The 17,359-nt window shown below is 53.5% G+C and overlaps 2 protein-coding genes across 2 annotated transcripts; both read right to left on the bottom strand.

The window, feature by feature from the left end:
* Positions 1-4,399: 4,399 nt before the first annotated feature.
* On the bottom strand, positions 4,400-4,809 carry LOC114696682 (cytochrome c oxidase assembly protein COX14). The gene has a single exon (XM_028874598.2). It carries the CDS (start codon positions 4,799-4,801, stop codon positions 4,628-4,630), a length of 174 nt encoding a protein of 57 aa, XP_028730431.1. The 5' UTR covers positions 4,802-4,809; the 3' UTR covers positions 4,400-4,627.
* A 4,186-nt stretch (positions 4,810-8,995) lies between these two features.
* Gpd1 (glycerol-3-phosphate dehydrogenase 1) lies at positions 8,996-15,859 on the bottom strand. The gene is made up of 8 exons (XM_028874597.2): positions 15,754-15,859; positions 15,030-15,207; positions 14,048-14,188; positions 13,214-13,352; positions 12,782-12,894; positions 11,317-11,550; positions 10,848-10,954; positions 8,996-9,603 (listed from the first exon to the last, which is right to left on the bottom strand). Exons 1-8 carry the CDS (start codon positions 15,792-15,794, stop codon positions 9,507-9,509), a joined length of 1,050 nt encoding a protein of 349 aa, XP_028730430.1. The 5' UTR covers positions 15,795-15,859; the 3' UTR covers positions 8,996-9,506.
* Positions 15,860-17,359: the final 1,500 nt, after the last annotated feature.

The following is a 17,359-nucleotide window of genomic DNA, read 5'->3' on the forward strand; positions in this document are numbered from 1 at the left end:
TATGTGCCTGATGCCCAGGAAGGCCAGGAAAGGGCATCAGGTCCCCTGAAACTGGGGTTATAGACAGTTGTGAGCTGCTATGTGGGTGCTGGGAACTGAACTCAGGACCTCTGGAAGAGCAGCCAGTGAGTGCTCTTAACCACTGAGCCATCTCTCCAGCCCCATTGTCTATTGAATTCAAACCAAAGTCCTTAAGTTACTTTGCCTCATCCTCCCCCAGGAGCTGTGTTAAGTCATACTGTCGTTTTTTTAGTTTCCAATTCTGTCTTTTTATGTCTCTCTCTTGGAAGCTCAGCTATTTCTGGATGCTTGTCTCAGTATATTTTAGTCTGCATTAAGCCAGAATTTGTATCTTTCATACACTCCTACATCACTTGTAAGCATAATTCCATTCCTTTTCTGCCCAACAAAGTTCTATTTCTGTTTATCTTTTCATTATTTTAACTTAATTTAGGATGCAGGAGATGGTTCAATTGCTGCTCCTGCAGAGGACTCAGTTTGCTTCCCAGCACCCACATGGCGGCTACAGCCCTGTAACTAACCCGGGGACCCCATGCTTCCCAGCACCCACATGGCGGCTACAGCCCTGTAACTAACCCGGGGACCCCATGCTTCCCAGCACCCACATGGCGGCTCACAGTTCTCTGTAACTAACCCGGGGACCCCATGCCCTCTTCTGGCCTCTGTAAGGTCCTGCATATACATGGTCCACATACACTAATGCAATCATACACAAATATACTGTAAACAAATAAATGAAAAGTATTTATTTATTAAGTCTTTAGAGATAAGGTCTCACTCTATGGCCCTGGCTCTTGTGGAATTATGTAGTCCAGGCTGCCCTCAAACTCAGGTACATACCTGCCTCAACCTCTTGAGTATTCTGACTTCCACATGAATAAGTGTGGTAAAACATTTTAAAAGCTCCTGTTGGTCTTCCTGTTGTTCTTCCAAGTGGTTTGCTGACCTTGCTGTCAAAATGTACTTTACAGCTGTGTGGATGCATCTGAAAGATCTCTGTGGGCTCTGTGTGGTGTTGTTTTTGTTTTTTCTCTTACAGCATTTTGAAATTTATTATCTGATAATTTCAAACATATCTAGATCATATCCAGCCTGAATCCCTCTTCCCATCATCCTGGACACTCCCCAGTATACCCACCTCCCACCTCCACGCTCTCTTTAAATATATTTTTAATATTTTGTGTATGTTTATTACATGTATGTCTATGTACCCTGTGCTTGCCTGGTGCTGGTGGAAGCCAGAAAAGGCCATTGGATCCCCTAGAACTGGAGTTAGACAGTTGTGAGCTGCCATGTGGGTGCTGGGAATCGAACCCCAGTCCTCTGGAAGAGCAGTCCATGTTCTTAAGCACTGAACCATCTCTCCAGTTCTTATTTCTCTCTTTTTTTAAAAAAATTTTATTTATTTATTTATTTATTTTGGTTTTTTTGAGACAGGCTTTCTCTGTGTAGCCCTGGCTGTCCTGGAACTCTCTATGAAACCAGGCTGGCCTCGAACTCACGGAGATCCACCTGCCTCTGCCTCCCGAGTGCTGGGATTAAAGGGGTGCGCCACCACTGCCCAGCTGAAGCACTGTTTTGTTTTGTTACTTTTTTCTGTATTGTGTGTGTGCGCATGTCACAGCACACATGTAGCAGTCAGGACAGCTCTGGACATTAGTACCCTCTTCTCAGCACGTGGCCCGGGAACTCCTGCTGTCGGGCTTGATGCGGCCAGCGCTTTGACCCACTGAGCCATCCTGCTGGCCCTTGACATATTTCTGTGAGCTTAGAACTTAAATGTCTTTGGTATAGCTCACTTCTCTACATGATCTACACACCGGGTAGTCTCTTCCACATTATGATCACAGTTCTTTCACTCTAAACATAAACACGAACATCCTAGTCACTTGAATCTTTGTGTTAAAGGAAATACATACTGGGAGTCCTAATCCTTTGCTCCTTGAGATGGCCGTTCTGCAGAGAGCAGGCTGCTGCTGTTTAAACCATGACTATCACTGCTTCCTCTGGTGGACAGCCTTGCTTCACCCTGGTCAACCCACGTGATCTTTATTGTTATGGCTGGACTGTGTCACTTTTCTTTTTTTCTTTTGAGACGGTCTGGGTAGCCTGACTGGCCTGGAACTCTCAGAGATCCCCCCATCTCTGCCTCCTTCAGTGCTGGAATTAAAGTTAGGCACCACCATGCCTGGCAAATGTCACTATTTAGATATGCACAAATTGTACCTTGGTCCAGGATATCCTAATATATTTGCTCTTTGTACAAACTGGACCTTGGTCCTAATGTATTTGCTTTCTAACTGGTTTTTCCTGCCTCTTCCTGATGGGTTGGGCACTGCATGTAAGGACATCAAATAAAAAGAAACCTTTAAAAAGCTGTACTTTTGGCCGGGTGTTGGTGGCGCACGCCTTTAATCCCAGCACTCGGGAGGCAGAGCCAGGTGGATCTCTGTGAGTTCGAGGCCAGCCTGGGCTACCAAGTGAGTCCCAGGAAAGGCGCAAAGCTACACAGAAAAACCCTGTCTCGAAAAACCAAAAAAAAAAAGCTGTACTTTTTATTTATACTTTTTTTTTTTTGTAGCTGTGGTTGTACTGGAACTTGCTCTGTAGACCAGGCAATCTGCCTGGGATTAAAGGTGTGTGCCACCGCCGCCCAGCCTTAGAACTTTTTTAAAGATTTATTTTTATGTGTGTGGCTGTTCCGCCTGCATGTATATGTGCACCATGTGCATGCGGTGCCCAGGATGGCCAGAAGAGGTCAGATCCTTTAGAACTGGATTACAGGCACTGGGAACTGAGCCTGAGTCTTCTGCAGGAGCAGGTACTCTAGTTTCTTTCTTTGGATTGTTGGGTGTGCTTTTGTAATGTAGAAACTCATAAAATATATGGCAGGTACGGAGATGCAGGCTGTAATCTCCATACCTGAGAAGCAGAGGCAGAAGGGTCACTGCAAGTTCAAGGTCAGCCTGGCCCATGTAGCTACATAATAAGACCGCCTCAAAAAACTAAGTAACAAGAAGTAAACATATGGCTATGGTAAACAAAGTTCTAAAAGGGACAGTGGCAGGAATCTCTCCTTTCGGTGAGGCTTTTCTTGAATGCACTTTTATTTATTTATTATAGTTTACTTACCTGGTGAGGGGTGGGGGCACACATGCCATGCTGCGTCTGTGGCAGTCAGACTTGTGAAGTCAGTTCTCTCCCCCACCACGTGGGTCTCTAGGATCAAACTCAGACCACCAGCCTTGACCAAAAGCTCCCACTGGGCCAGTCTCCCCTCCCTCTTTTCTTTCGAATCCTCTTTCCATCTCTGCAAGAGCTACGTGCATCCTCACCATGCACTATGGAGCAGGGTTCAAAGCCTACCTTCCACTGCTGGCTGCATCACACGGGCCACTCTCCCGCATGCTAGCCAGCAGTGCTTCCTTTGTGAGCTAGCCTCTTCCACATCCCTGTGTTAGAGCCACGCAGTAAGGGCCTGCCTTCCCTGATCCAGAGGTACATCACTGGCCCTGCTGGTTCAAATACCCCATTTCTTGGTCACTTGGCCAGGGAGCTTTTTTCAAGAGATCTGCATAAATGCTGTGACAGAGGCTGGAGGTACGTCTCGGTGGTAGGGTGCATGTTTATCTACAGTATGCGTAAGGCTCTGTGTCCCATCACCAGGAGCTGAGCAAATGAAAACATTCGGGAGCACTTCATCTCCAAGATGCTATGGCCTGATAATACTGCTAAAACCGAGTCTCTCAATTCATGGGTGATGAGGCCCAGCAACCCAGGTGTGGTGCTTTGAATGATGGCCCCTACAGACACACATATTTGAATACTTGATCCTCGACTGGTGGAACTGTTTGGAAAGGGTTAGGGAGTGTGGCCTTGTCAGAGGAGATGTACACTGGCCTTGTGGATGTGGATCAGAGATTAAGCTCTCAGCTTCTTCTTCAGCGCCCTGCCTGCCTGCCTGCCTGCTGCCATGCTCCCCACCATGATGGTGACGGACTCACCCTCTGAAACTGTGAACCCCAATGAACTCTCCTGTGAGCTGCCTTGGTCATGTGTCTTCACAGCAATAGAAAAGATGCCGCCAGGCTTGGTGATGCACGCCTTTAATCCCAGCACCTGGGAGGCAGAGGCAGGAGGATCTCTCTTAGTTCAAAGTTAGCCTAGTCTATAGAGAGAGTTCCAGGACAGCCAGAGCTACCTAGAGACCCTGTCTCAAACAAACAACAACAAAAGTAAAGTAACTGAACTAAGACGCCAGGCTATGATTAGAAAACTGACAGGCAAGGCTCCATCTCTGTGATCCAAGCATTTTTTGTTGTTTTTTTCAAGACAGGGTCCCTCTCATTCTCTGGGTATACAAAAACACTAAGACACAAACATGGCAGAATATTTATCTAATCTCTGTAATAAACCTCATCCTCACATTCCCATTCATCTGACAGCCTCCACACACTGTCAAAATGGCACAAGCCGGTAGGACCACAGAAACCACGGCGCTTTAGCCCAGCAGGTGTGAGAGCCACCGCGGCTTAGTTCTTGCCATGGATGACGTTCTTTCCATTTCACGTCTCAAGCCTGGCCGCTCAGAAGCAAAAGCTGAGCTCTACAGGACTCCAGATGTCTTCTGTTCTTCTGCTGCCTGGCGCCTGGCGCTGCGCAGCTGGAAATAACGGTAGGCGCGCACGCTGCAGAGGTAACCTCCGTACACGGTAAGGAGCATCATGGAGGCGGAGAAGGTCTTGTAGCCAATGTCAGCTAACTGCTTGGCGGTCGGCATGTCTTCCCCTGCGGAAAAACAGACGGGCTGGTCCCCATGGCAGGCCTCACCTGCTCAGAGCCATCTTTACCGTCCACAGCTTCACTGCACCAAAGGCTCCTGTGCGGTGAGCCTATCTGCAGCTCCCTGACTCAAAGGTGAATGAAGCCTGCGGGTGAGGTACACAGGAGGCTGGGGGCAGGTGCATCTGAATGCTGTCACCGCTAACACCTGGCCCTCCTCATTTGTGCTTGAAAAAGTGATGAGCACACCCAGACTGGCAGTGGAACCTGGGTCCTCTGAAGAACAGCAAGCGCTCTTAACTGCTGAGCCATCTCTCCAGGCCGCAGAACCACATTTTAACCAGACTGCTTACCTGTGGTAGTCAGACTCCCCTCATGGTAGGCTCGAGGACGGGTCTTACTCCCAATCATGCTGAATAAAACTCCCTTTTCTGTTTGTCACTACTAATCCGGCTCTGTCAGCTGGTTTACTGAGACTTATTAGGGCTTCCAGAGCACAGGCTTTGACCCTCAGGGGACAGTCGGTTAGGACCTCCTGGTAAACGGGGGACTGTCTCTAGTTAGGTCCAGGTTGAAGTCAATTTAGTACAGTGAACTGGGAGAGGGACACAAGGCATTATGTAGAAAACGGCTCCGGCAGGCCTTTACACCCTGTGAGATCCATGTGTCTAGCATTCTTCCAGGACAGAGAAAAAAGATCCTCACCCCAAAGATAAGAATTAGAATTCTTAGAATGTAGAGGGTGGGGTTAAGAGAATAGGGAGGGTAACGAGATCAAGGAAAGTCTAGGCATTAGGGCTTTTTTCAGACAGTCTTGCTCTGTAGCCTGGGCTAGCCTCTGGATTATCCTTTCTCTGCCCCCTGAGTGCTGGAATCACCGCATACCAGCCATTTCACTGTGCTGGTAAAGAAGATCTGAGTATGTTCTAAAATGGGGTGCAGCTCAGTTGTCTAGCACACACAAAGCCTGTATTAAATCGAGGATGCGGTATATGCCGGAAATCCAGCACTCAGGGTGTGGAGGCAGAAGGATCCGAAATTCAGGATCAGCCTTAGCTACTCAGTGAATCCCAGGCCAGTACGGGTTACATGAGACCCTGAAAAAAAAAAGGGGGGGGTATGGTGGTGATGGTACAAACAGAAGCAAATCCAGAATAGACTCAGAAAAACTGAAATTAGAAGCGCAGGTACAAGGATCAACTTTGGAAATAAAAAAAGAAATTTTGAGATTGGCAGAACGTTTTCATCTTTTTTTTTTTTTTTTTAAACAAAAGCTGTTAGGAGATGTAGGAATGGACTCCAGGTTACAGAAAAATAAGGTTAGACTAATCATGATATATGCCATAGAGGGTGCAATTTGCAAGGGTTATGTAACTCTATGATTTTCTGCCCTATAACGTGAGGGGGCTCAAGGCTCATGTTTCTGGAAAATTCAGAGCTCCTCATGACGGACCTCTTGCTCTAATTGTGGGTTTGATCCGATACACTGCCCAACTAATCAAACACACACACACACACACACACACACACACACACACACACACACACACACACACACACACAAATCACAGCCCTAAAATCACCCGAGCTGAGCTCGGTCATTTAGCCCTCTGGGGAGGTACTTGGAGTTGGGAGGAAACAGCTCGTGACTACCGGAGCTGAAAAGGTAAGCTATGGACCCTACTGTCCGTGGGAGCAGCAGGAGGTGACGAAGGCCGCCAAGACGCGGCTTGGTGGAGCGTGAGAAGCCGGCGGAAGGCTGTGGGCTTGGGCTGCATTTATAGGAAGACGGGCAGATTTAGAAGAGGGAGGGCAGTCAGGCCGCGGTCACGTCAGGAAGGCGGTAGGGCCAAGGCAGCCTGGGGAGCCATCGGTCGCGGCCACCCCGCCGGGCAGGAGCTGGCGCAGAGGCCGCGGGAGCCGCGCGATCTCAAGGGCACGGGCCGAAGACTAGCGGTGCGGGGGGAGCCGGGGGGTGCGGGAGGAGCCGGGGGGTGCGGGGAGCCGGGGGGTGCGGGGGAGCGGTGCGGCGGGGAGTGAGGGGGAACGGGGTGCCGGGGGGAGCGGGGGAGCCCGGGTGCGGCGGGGCAGCGGTGCGAGCGGGGCCGCCCGGCCCGCGGCCTACCTGGATGCTGCAGCTCGGCCGCGTCAGGGCGACTCCTACTCAGTCTGTCACTTGCAGTCAGGGTCTCTCGGCAGAAATTACTCCGAGCGCCGCAGTCACTGGCGCGGAGTCCTGGTCGTGACCCCTGCACCCCTGCGAAAGCCTACCCCCCTAGGGCGGGGCCCGGCCTCAAACTTCCGGTTTCCGCGGCTCCGCACGCTCGGACTAGTCTTCCTTTCCGACAGGCCCGTTGAATTCTGGGGGTTGTGGTCCTGCTCCTCCGAGCGCTCGTCTTGGTGCCCCAAACTTGGAAAACCGGAACACAGGTTAGCGCAGAACCAGCCAATCCCCAGCTTACGGTGCCGTGACGTAACTGTAGCTAGGGAGATTCTCTCGGGATCCTCCAGAGGTGGAGCGCGCGCCCCCTCGTGGCTGGAGCGGCGCTGTCCCGGGTGATCCGGTGGTGGCCGACCTCAGGTAGGGACAGGACCTGTCCTGGTCGGCCGCAGCACGAGGGGCGACTCGCTAGTGTTTCTGCCTTGTGCGCCACCTCTTCGTGTTCAGGCGGCGTGACAGAGCCCCTGAGCAGCTCTGGGGAGACTGGGTGACAGCTTGGGTGGAGGAGGGGATAGGAGACGCCAGGGAGTCAAGTGGATGTAAATGCTGATTGATGCCCGAGAGTGGCTGCTGTTACCCAAGAACGATCTTTCCCCCACCCCCCCATTTGTCTTCCATTGAGTAAGAACATGCACTCAGTGTGAACCATGACCCCACAATCCTGCCACATGCACTGCCGCAAAAAAAACTCCAACTCTTCCAGTTCCTGGAAAAACAACACTTTATTGTGTAGACAAGTGGCCTGGCAGAGGACCTCAGATCCACAGTTGCCTGACTGAGCAGAGGGAAGGTGTCGGAATCCTGGTCTGCATCCTACCCCAGCCTCCTGGGAGGCAGCTCTGAATCAGTCGATGCGTGGGAGGGTTCCGGCCCAGCCAGCAGGCATGAAAGGGCTCCCCTCTTCACCTTATCCGACCTCCCTGGGTAAGGCCGAACTCTTAAAGGCTAGGAGCAGAGGGGAGCCTGGCACCTTAGTGTGTTAGTTTAACCTAAAGCTGGCCAGAGCCACAGCGTGCCAGTGGCTGCCGCGCACGAAATGGAGACCCCTGCTGGAGGGAGAACCCTCTCAACTCTCGGCGACTATTTATAGCTAGGGCTGCAGGCTGCTGATCTGTGACATTCTCCTGCTGCCCCAACCTTGGAAAAAAGCCAGGGCGGACGGAGCCTGGGTCCCTTCCCCCTTCTGTTCTCCGCTCACCCCAGGGCAGGCTGTTCTCCATGGTGCCTCCCTTCACTTCCCCACCTTCCGATGTGTGCGGTCAGGACTTTCCGAGGACCTCATTTCCAAGGAGAGCCACGGACCATGTGGAAACCTACTGAACCTTTGAGCTATTCCTTGGCCCCGAGCCTCCAGATGTTGGCTAGCACTCCTAGCTGTTGGAGAACAGCTGGAAGAGGTAGGGACTGGGTTGGGCAAGAGGAAAGGGTGGAGTCAAGAATACGGAATGAAGGAGCTGGTGAAGATAAGCTATGAATCCTACGTGGTGTTAAACAAGAGGGTGGTGATGACCCCAAAGAGAATGGCCTTGTGGGGTGGACCCTGAGAAGAAAGAGATGGGGTTGGGATGCCTTCTAAAAAGTGTCCCCAGTAGGAGAGGCTGGCTGGCACTTCCCCCAGCCAGAGCTCCTGACCAGGGAGATGGGACAGGCAAGAAGGTCAGGGGAGCCTGGGTGATCTGAGCCTGCTAAGAAAAAGTGTAGCCCTGTCAGCAGATTAAGTTCCTGCTCCCCAAAGAGGGTGCTGGCGGCCGGGCGCGCAGGCAGGGAAGAGCTTGAAAAGGTCACACTGGGTGGGGAGGCGCTGGCAAGGCTCCAGGAACCAGGAAGTCGTTGGGAAGAATGGCAAACCCTGGGGGCCAGAGATGCCAGAGTAGAGCAACTCTTGTGCCAGAGTGTAGCCTCGGGGAGGGGGAAGCCCAGTGAGCAGAGGCTTCTGAGGACGCAATTGTTGCTAGGAGAAGTTAGAAGGGAGTTGTTTGAGATCTTTGTATTTTGCTAACAAATACTGCGATCATTGATGCTGCGTGGGGCCCGGCAGAGGGGTCTGTGGGGCCTGGTCAGCTCAGGTGTCCAGACCCTTCCCTTGGCAGGTTCGCCGCGTCCTTCCTGTGGCTAAAGTACTTCTTCAGCCCCTTCATGGGGCTTGGGACAGAGTCCCAGTGTGTGTGAGGCAGCCACCGGCAGCCCTTGACCTGGCACCTTCCCTTCCCCCCACCCCGGCCCTGGAGCAGGCAGCCCCGGGCCTGGAGTCTGCCTTCCCAGAAGACAGCGAGGGACGCCAGTTCTGCAGGAGGCCGCAGGCTCCGCAGAATCCTGTATCTCCCGGTGTGTGGCTGAGCTCCCCAGCCCCTGTCCTCAGTGTCCTTCAGTGAGGCCCCCCGCTGGCTGGGGGTCCTGGAGATCATTCTGAGGACAAGTGGCGCCAGCTTCTGCTTCTCTCCGCTGGGGTGAAGGGGCTGCCTGTCCTGGGCCCTGGCCTCGCTCACATGTGTTCTGGGTGGTTCTGCAGGCAGCGGATGAATTCCCCCACCGGCTGGCTCTCGTAGCACACTTTGTACACGGCAGTGAACAAGGGAAACCTAGAGTGGGTGAGGAGGTTCAGTTTAGCCCCTGCTCTGGACCACCCGCTAACACCCACACCCACCCGGTCCAGACTCCAGGGCTAACCCACCACTTCCCTAGCCTCCAGCCTCTGGGAGGTGGGGCAGATGCCTGCTCTCAGTTGCCGCCTGCTGGGAACCTGCATTTCCTAGCCAGAGGATTTGGGGTGCTCTCTGTCCTGGTCCTTAACCATACTGCACTTGCTTATCTAAGTCCCAGGCTTTAAGAGATTTTTGTTTCTGACTGAGTAACCCATTTAACTCTCTGGACCTCAGTGTCATTGGTTGTAGAATGGGTCCAGTACGATCAAATAGCAAAGATGTTAGTCATTTATGTTTTATGTGACAGTATACAATGCCGGTTACCTCTTGTCATCCTCGAGTGGCTATTTCCTGCACCCAAAGCCCTGAGCTGTCCTTCTGAACCCATACCATACCCTCTTTATCTGGAATTCTCTCTGTGCTCCCTGGAAAGGAGCACTCTGAGGCAGAGCCCATCCTGAGCACCCAGGGCAGGTGCTGGGGGACAGAAATGGTGGTTTTAGGGGAATGAACGAAGGGATAGGGCAGTCAAGTGAATTCCCCTGCCTGTCCTAGAACTCCAGCTCCCGGGGCAGGAGACAAAGGAGAAAGAACAGAAAGGAGAGCCTTCGCAGAAGGGTCCAAACAGCTAGTGCAAAGATCATGACACACGAGGCTGGAGAGGTGGCTCAGAGGTGAAGAGCACTGGCCGCTCTTCCAGAGGACCCGGGTTTGATTCCCAGCACCCACATACATGGTGGCTCACAACCACCTACAATGAGATCTGGCGCCCTCTTCTGGCCTGCAGGGACACATGCAGTCAGAACACTGTATACATAACAAATAAATACTTCTTTTTTAAAAAAAAGATGGCGCCAGGCGGTGATGGCGCAAGCCTTTAATCCCGGCACTCGGGAGGCAGAGGCAGGCGGATCTCTGTGAGTTCGAGGCCAGCCTGGTCTACAGAGCGAGATCCAGGAAAGGCTCAAAGCTACACAGAGAAACCCTGTCTCGAAAAATCAAAAAAAAAAAAGATATAAAAAAAAAAAGATGGCAACACAGAATGATCAAAAGAGGATGAGCAGGATATGGCACCCCAGACTCCACGAGCTCTCTCTCTCCATCGCACAGGTTGAGTGGGGTTCAAGAAGTAGCAGTCAGCCTCTGGCTCCCGCCCCCCAGGGGCTGCGGCAAACACTCACTTGTCCACAAGGCCCTTGTGTTGGAGGATGCTGTGTAGCTCCCGGGCTGTCTGGGGCCCCTGGAGCTTCTGCCCGTTCAGCATCTCTTTCTCCAGCTGCTCAATGGACTGTGAGGAAAAGAACATGTGAATGGAAGTGGGAGAGCAAGGCTGTCTGAGCAGGGAAGTCTGGGGGTCAGATGGGAATTGTGCTCTTTTGGGGAGCGGGGGGTGGGAATCTTCAAAACAATCTCCCCTTCCCGTGATTGAACCCAGGGCCTCAAGAAGACTCTGTGTGGGCAAGTGCTCTACCCCTGGGCAGCATTCCAGTCCGTTCCATTTTTGTTTGCGTGCCTGCTTTTGAGACAGGGTCTGGCGGCATAGCTCAGTCTGGCCTGGTGGGCGTCATTCTCCTGCCTCAGCCTCCCAGGTACCACCGTGCACAGCCACCTCCCTGCTGATCACCCCCACCTTGGCACCTGCGTGCCTACCTTTCCAGTGCGAGCAAAGGCCTCTGCCACCTTGCGGTTCCGCCCGCCGTAGCAGGTGGTGATGAGATCAGCAACGCCGCAGCTCTCCAGGAAGGTGGCAGAGGACACAGAGCCACTGCAGAAGAGCTTGGCGAAGGCGATCATCTCCATGAGCCCCAGCCGGATCACGGCTGCCTTGGTGTTGTCGCCGAAGCCAAGCCCGTCACAGAAGCCGGCCCCCACGGCCACGATGTTCTTTGAGGGACAGAGGGCAACGGGTGAGAAAGTGACCTCTTCAGAGGCTCCCTCGTGCTGTCTTATCAGCACGTGTCCACTAAATGAAGGATAATGTGGTCTCCTAAACTCTGTCCTTTGCCTCCTGATTTCCCGTTTAAAGCATGCCTCCCGCCCCTTTGTGTGTGTGTGTCTATGTGTGTAGAAGCCAAAGACTGACATTGTTTTCCTTAATCACTTTCCACTTGTATTATTATTATTTTGTCAGACAAGGTCTCACCATGAACTTTAGCTGGCCTGGAACTCTCTATGTAGCCCAGGCTGACCTCAAACTCACAGAGATCCTCCTGCCTCTGCCTCCTGAGGGATGGGATTAAAGGCGTGCGCCGCCATGACCACACGGGCCTGTTTTTGATCCAACATCTCTCGGGGAACATGGGGACCATGGGTTGGGCTTGACTGACTGGCCAGCAGGGCCCAGGCACCCCTGCCTCTGATTCCCCACTGTTGGAATTCCAAGTGTACCCCTGAGCCTGGCTTTTTAACGTGGGGTCTGGGGGATCAAACCCAAGTCCTCTTGTTGGTATGACAAGCACTTTACCAACAGAACCAGCTCCCCAGCCCTGCCTGCCTTTCCTTTCCTTTTTTGACCCCGCTGGCCTTGAACTGCACTTGAAATCCACCTTACTCTACCTCCTGGGTGCTGGGATTAAAGGGGTGCGCCACCACTGCCTGGCACCTTTTCTTAATTCCTGTCTCTTATTTATCCTTGACATTTCCTGTTAGAACCACTCTTTTTCTTTTCTTTTCTTTTCTTTTTTTTTTTTTAAACAGTGTCACCATGTGGCCCTGACTGATCTCAAACTCACACATATTTGCCTGTCTCTCCCAAGTGCTGGGATTAAAGATACATGCCACCATAGTTCTGGCCATCAACTTTTTGGGTACCCTGAACGTCTTGTCTGCCATTAACCTGGACATCTCTTGGACTTGGACCATCACATGGCCCCAGGGCTAGCTGTGTCTCAAAGGAGCTCGAAGGAGAGCAGAAGAAGAAGCCACTGTTGAGTGGATAGGAATCAGCAGGCCTGGTTACCCTGGCTTTGCTTGAGGGTCTTCTATGTGGAAGGAAAGACGTGGGGAGAGCTGGAAATGTTGCCCAAGTGCAAGAGTCGGTCCTAGCAACCTTGAAGAGCTAAGCTGGGCCCTCTGGGGACTGCTCCCCTCCACAGCTGCCTCTGGGCCCTCTCACCTTCAGGGCCCCACAGATCTCCACTGTGTCCACCTCTTGTACCACAGTGATTCGAAAGTTGGCTGTCTGCATCAGCTCCTTCAGGAGCTGTCCCTGGGCCGGATCCTTGCAGCCTGAAGTGGAGAAGGGGTAGGGCTTTGAAGGGCAGTTTTGATTTTTATCTTTAAAGTAGGCTCTTGCTGTGTTGTCCAGGCTGGCCTGGAACTCTTGGGTTCAAGAAATCCTCCTGCTCCAGTCTCCTGAGTAGCTCGGACTGCAGGTGCACACCACTGCCCGAGTACCTGGCACACCCGCCAAAGCAAGATGCACAGCCCCTCCTCGGGATGTCCCCGCCCCCACAGCTCTGAGGCTCTCCTCTTTCCCTGCCCTGTGGGATTAGCTAAGGGGTCTGGGAAGCTGCTTGAGCTTCATGGTGTGTCCAGGGGCTCTCACCAATGGTTGTCTCACAGAACTTCTCATCGGCCACCTCGCTGGCAATGTTGGCCCCCATCAGTACGCTCATAGGGATGCCGAGGCGTTCCCCAATGACTTCAGAGATGAGCTTCAGCCCATTGGGGCCCTCGTCCACCCCCTGGGCAGAGGATGGGGCTCAGGCCAACTGTCCTTTATACCCAGCTGAGGGCTTCCCTCCCAGGGTTGCCTCTTCCAAGCCCACTGCTTATCTGTGTCCAGGTGTCCAGAGGTCCTGCCCCAGCCCCACCCAGCCCACACTTGCTGTGAGGACAGTGGACAGCAGCGACCAATCAGTCTCATCAGATGCCTCCACACACACACACTCTCAACCAACCTTCCTTTCCAAGGTAGTGTACTCCTCATATCCCCAAAGAGCTCTCTAGACATCCCAACCCACTTCTAGCCCGAGGACTGCTCAGACCGGCTGCTGCTTCATCTCCCAAGCCAGTTCACTCCTCATCTCTCTCAGCTTCCAGGCCTCCTAAACTTCTCTGACACATCTGTCTCCAAAGCTGTGCTGTCTTCCCCAAGCAACCCAGCAGCTGACTCTTCTTTTTCTTCCTTCCTTCCTTCCTTCCTCCCTTTTCCTTTCTTTCCTTGTGCTGGGGATCGAACCCAAGACCTCAGGCGTGCTAGGTCAATTCTCCGCCACCAAGCCCCACTCCCAGCCCCGACTGCTTTCTTAACCCTCTCAGAGCCAGTCCCTCCCGTCCGCCTCTGGACTTTCTGTATATTCTTTTCTGCTTACTTCACTGACCGCCCAAACCCCACAACAGTGAGCTGACCCCACCCCCACCCAGAGGTCCCTGATACCTTAATAAGAGATATGCCGATAGTGTTGGCCTTCAAGTGGCCCTTGAGCTGGTCACAGATCTTGCCAATGAACTGATGGGGCACCACGAAGATCAGGATGTCAGCGCCTGTTGCAGCCTGGACCACATCTGGGACAGCCACCTGTGGGGAGACCAGATGCTCCTGTGCCTGGCAGGCCTCTCCTTGTCCCTGGGAGAGTCCTGGGGGATCTCCATTTGAATATCTTCAAGCCAAAGACTGGGGGTCGGGGAGGGAGGGCTTTGAGACTGAACTGAAAGATCAGAACTTCTTGTGTTCCCTGTCCCCAGCTGTCATACCTCCCCACTCCAGCTCTCCTGGGTCCCTCTGGCCCTCCTGGAGTGCTCCTCACTAAAGCCACACTCCTAGTCCTTGGCTATGGGTCAGTGAAGGCTGCCAAAGGCAGCCTAGACTTGGCAGGAGGAAGAGGCCAAGTAAGATTTCATCACCACTTCTTAGGGGCCCTAACTTGGCAGGGAGAGCTGGGATCTTTCTGTCTATTCCCTGAACCCCCTTTTCTAGGCAAGGAGAGTACCATATGGATTTGACCAAAGACCAAAGTCCAATGATCGGCCTACAAATCTGCTAATAACCAGTGAATGAGTAACAGGGTTAGAGGGCAGAGCAGGCATGGCAGACTGGACCCACGTCTAGGAGCCTGAGAACCAACCTTTGGTTGCCACAGAGACCAACTTCTCCCTCTCCCCTCCTTTTCCCACCTAAGCATCTATAAGGGGTGGTTCATTCAGATTCCAGAAAGAGTCCAAAGGAGCAATTTCGAGGCTGCAGAAGGGCACTTCAGGTCTAGAGCACCCACCTGAGCCCCACCTGAGCCGCTCCCCCGGGCCAGCTGGCACCTAGAGTGGCCTCTCTGGAGGAGACACCTCGAAGTCGGGGTTGAGTGTTGACTGTGGACAACACTCCCCTGCCTCCCTCTCTTTCCTCACAGCGAGTTGGGGCTCACCACATTGGGGGGCAGCTTGTGCCCTGGTAGGTATTTGACATTCTCGTGCTGTGTGTTGATGATCTCAGTTAGCTTTCTGCCCCCGATGTCTTCCTCGAACACCCACATGGTCACCCGAGGGTCGAAGTGTGCCAGCCGGGCTGCATTGCTACCCACGATCTTGGCAATGGCTGAGCCCCTGTGTGTGTGGGGGGATAGGAAAGTGGAGTCAGGGGGCAAGGCAGGAAACCACCTCCTGAGTAGGACCTCAAAAAGCCCGTTGGATTTTTTTACATCTTACCTCTCATGTCACTCCCCGCACCCCCACCCTGCCCGCCCCACCGCACCCCCATCTCCCTCCCATGACTGTCAATAGAGAGGAGATTCAGTCTACCCTAGTCTTTGCTGTTGGGGAGGTGGGCCAACTTTCTTACCCCACCCCAAACCCTAGCAGCTTCTCAAGCAGGGAGGGAAGGGAGCAGAGCACTCTGCTCACCTCCCTATGGCGAACAGGTGCAGCTGCCTGGGCAGGCACAGCGAGGGAGGGCCGGGCACAGTGTGTCCCGTGCGCCCGCCGCCGCCGCCGCCGCCGCCGCCGCCGTAAGCAGCGGGAGTCCAGCAGGCTCCGGAGGGAGGGCATTTCCTACCCTCTGCCTGCTCCCCGCCCACCCAGCCTCCCTTTGGAGAGCCCCTCTGCCCTTGGAGGAGCCTGCCCTTCACCCATGCCCTTCACAGAACCGCTTACCAGTTCCCGGAGCCCACAATGCAGACTTTCTTGCCAGCCATGGTGCGGCTTCTAGCTTCTGTGCCCCAGCGGGTGTGGGCTGTGAGTATTTAACTCCGCCACACGTGGGTGCAGCCAAGCTCCGCCTCTGAGGTGGCCCGGAGGCTGGCGCCTAGGGGTAGGGAGTCTGGCCCAGAGAAAGAGGAGTAAAGGGTAGAGACAGGTGGGAACAGGAATGGGCCAGAGGCCAGAGCAGCTTTTCCTCTCCGGTTTGCAGCAGGCGGTGCTGGCCAGCTTCTCCCCGTGGCCTCGGCTGTAGCTCCCCACCTACCTGCAATGGGCTCATCTTGAGACTGGCCAAGAACCAGTGCTCACTAGTGACCGGTCCCCAGCACTGACATAAACTGCAACCAGCAGGGTTGGGCATGGCGGTGATGTAATCCCAGCACTCGGGAGGCAGGTGCAAGAAGATCTCTATGAGTTCAAGTCCAAGAGTGAGACCCCGTCTCAAAAAAGGAAAGGAAGGGGAAGAAGGACCGCGCATTAGTGACAAACGCAGGGATGTTTTCAAAGGCGGACTCCGTTTCTCACCCTAACACACACCTCCCCTGGGTCCTCAGCTGCTCCAACTCTGTTCTCCAGCATTCGCTCTCATGGTGGGAACTCCACCACAGAGTCTGGGTGAGAGGGTCAGAGGATGTGAACCCATTTCTAGTGATAATGCCACCTACAAGGTAAGGGGGCTGCTTTAGGATACCCCAGACCAAGGATAGGCTATCCCAGGAGAAGCTGGGCATGGCGGCACACACCTTTAATCCCAGCACTTGGGGAAGCAGAGGCAGGTGGATTTCTGTGAGTTCGAGGCCAGCCTGGACAGCCAAGGCGACATAGTGAGAGCCTGTCGTGAAAAATCAAAAAGAACAAGGTCATCTTGGTTCATATCAGGGACTTCCAGTGAGTCCTTTCACCTCAGATAATCCCCATTTGAAGGTCTAGAAAAGAAAGGAAGGTCAAAGGTAGACCTCTGCTGCCACGTGGCCCACAGTTCTTCCAGGCTTCAGGAAGGGCAGAGAGGTGGTGGCCAGCTCATGCACTGTCCCAAGGAAGCTTCGTGCTTCCTTCAGTTTCCTCCCCCTGCTTCTGCCTATCCCACTGGGACCTTTCGTTAAAAAGCTAGTTTACAGAGACCAGAAAGGGGAAGAGAAGCCAGATTTAGAGCAGCACTGTCTAAAACTTAGGGGTAGCTCTGTCTCCTGGAGCTCTGTGGTCTCGGATGCCCATGTGTGACTTTGGGGGAGGGAGGAACCGTCAGCCCGCATCCAGCAGTTTGGGCTCCGTGGCATCCACGGCCGGCCGTCTGTTTGACTAAGGGGAGGAGCTTGGGTGTCCAAGCCACTCTGGAGAGCACAGTGCGGGCTCCTCACTCTCCAGCGCTGCACCTTGACCTACAGGGCAGACACCACTGTACGCTCATGTGCAGACCTCCTGGCTTGGCAAACCAGTAAGTGAGTGTTGCCATCCCCCAGGCTACCACTGGCCAGTAACAGTAATCAGCACTAGGTTAGAGGGGAGTCTCGGTGTAACCAGTGGTAAGTCTAAGTGGGTAGGAGGTCAAGCCTGGAAGCAT

Source organism: Peromyscus leucopus, chromosome 20 (assembly GCF_004664715.2).
Source record: "Peromyscus leucopus breed LL Stock chromosome 20, UCI_PerLeu_2.1, whole genome shotgun sequence".
Classification (NCBI taxonomy): Eukaryota; Metazoa; Chordata; class Mammalia; order Rodentia; family Cricetidae; genus Peromyscus; species Peromyscus leucopus.

What these genes read in the sequence shown, in the direction of transcription:
- LOC114696682 (XM_028874598.2), bottom strand. Translation starts at nt 4,801, where the DNA reads ATGCCGACCGCCAAGCAGTTAGCTGACATTGGCTACAAGACCTTCTCC.
- Gpd1 (XM_028874597.2), bottom strand. Translation starts at nt 15,794, where the DNA reads ATGGCTGGCAAGAAAGTCTGCATTGTGGGCTCCGGGAACTG. An exon ending in TCGGCATATCTCTTATTAAG is followed by an intron (nt 13,353 to 14,047) that starts GTATCAGGGACC and finishes TCCTCTGCCCAG; the next exon opens with GGGGTGGACGAGGGCCCCAA. An exon ending in CCTTTGCTCGCACTGGAAAG is followed by an intron (nt 10,955 to 11,316) that starts GTAGGCACGCAG and finishes TTTTCCTCACAG; the next exon opens with TCCATTGAGCAGCTGGAGAA.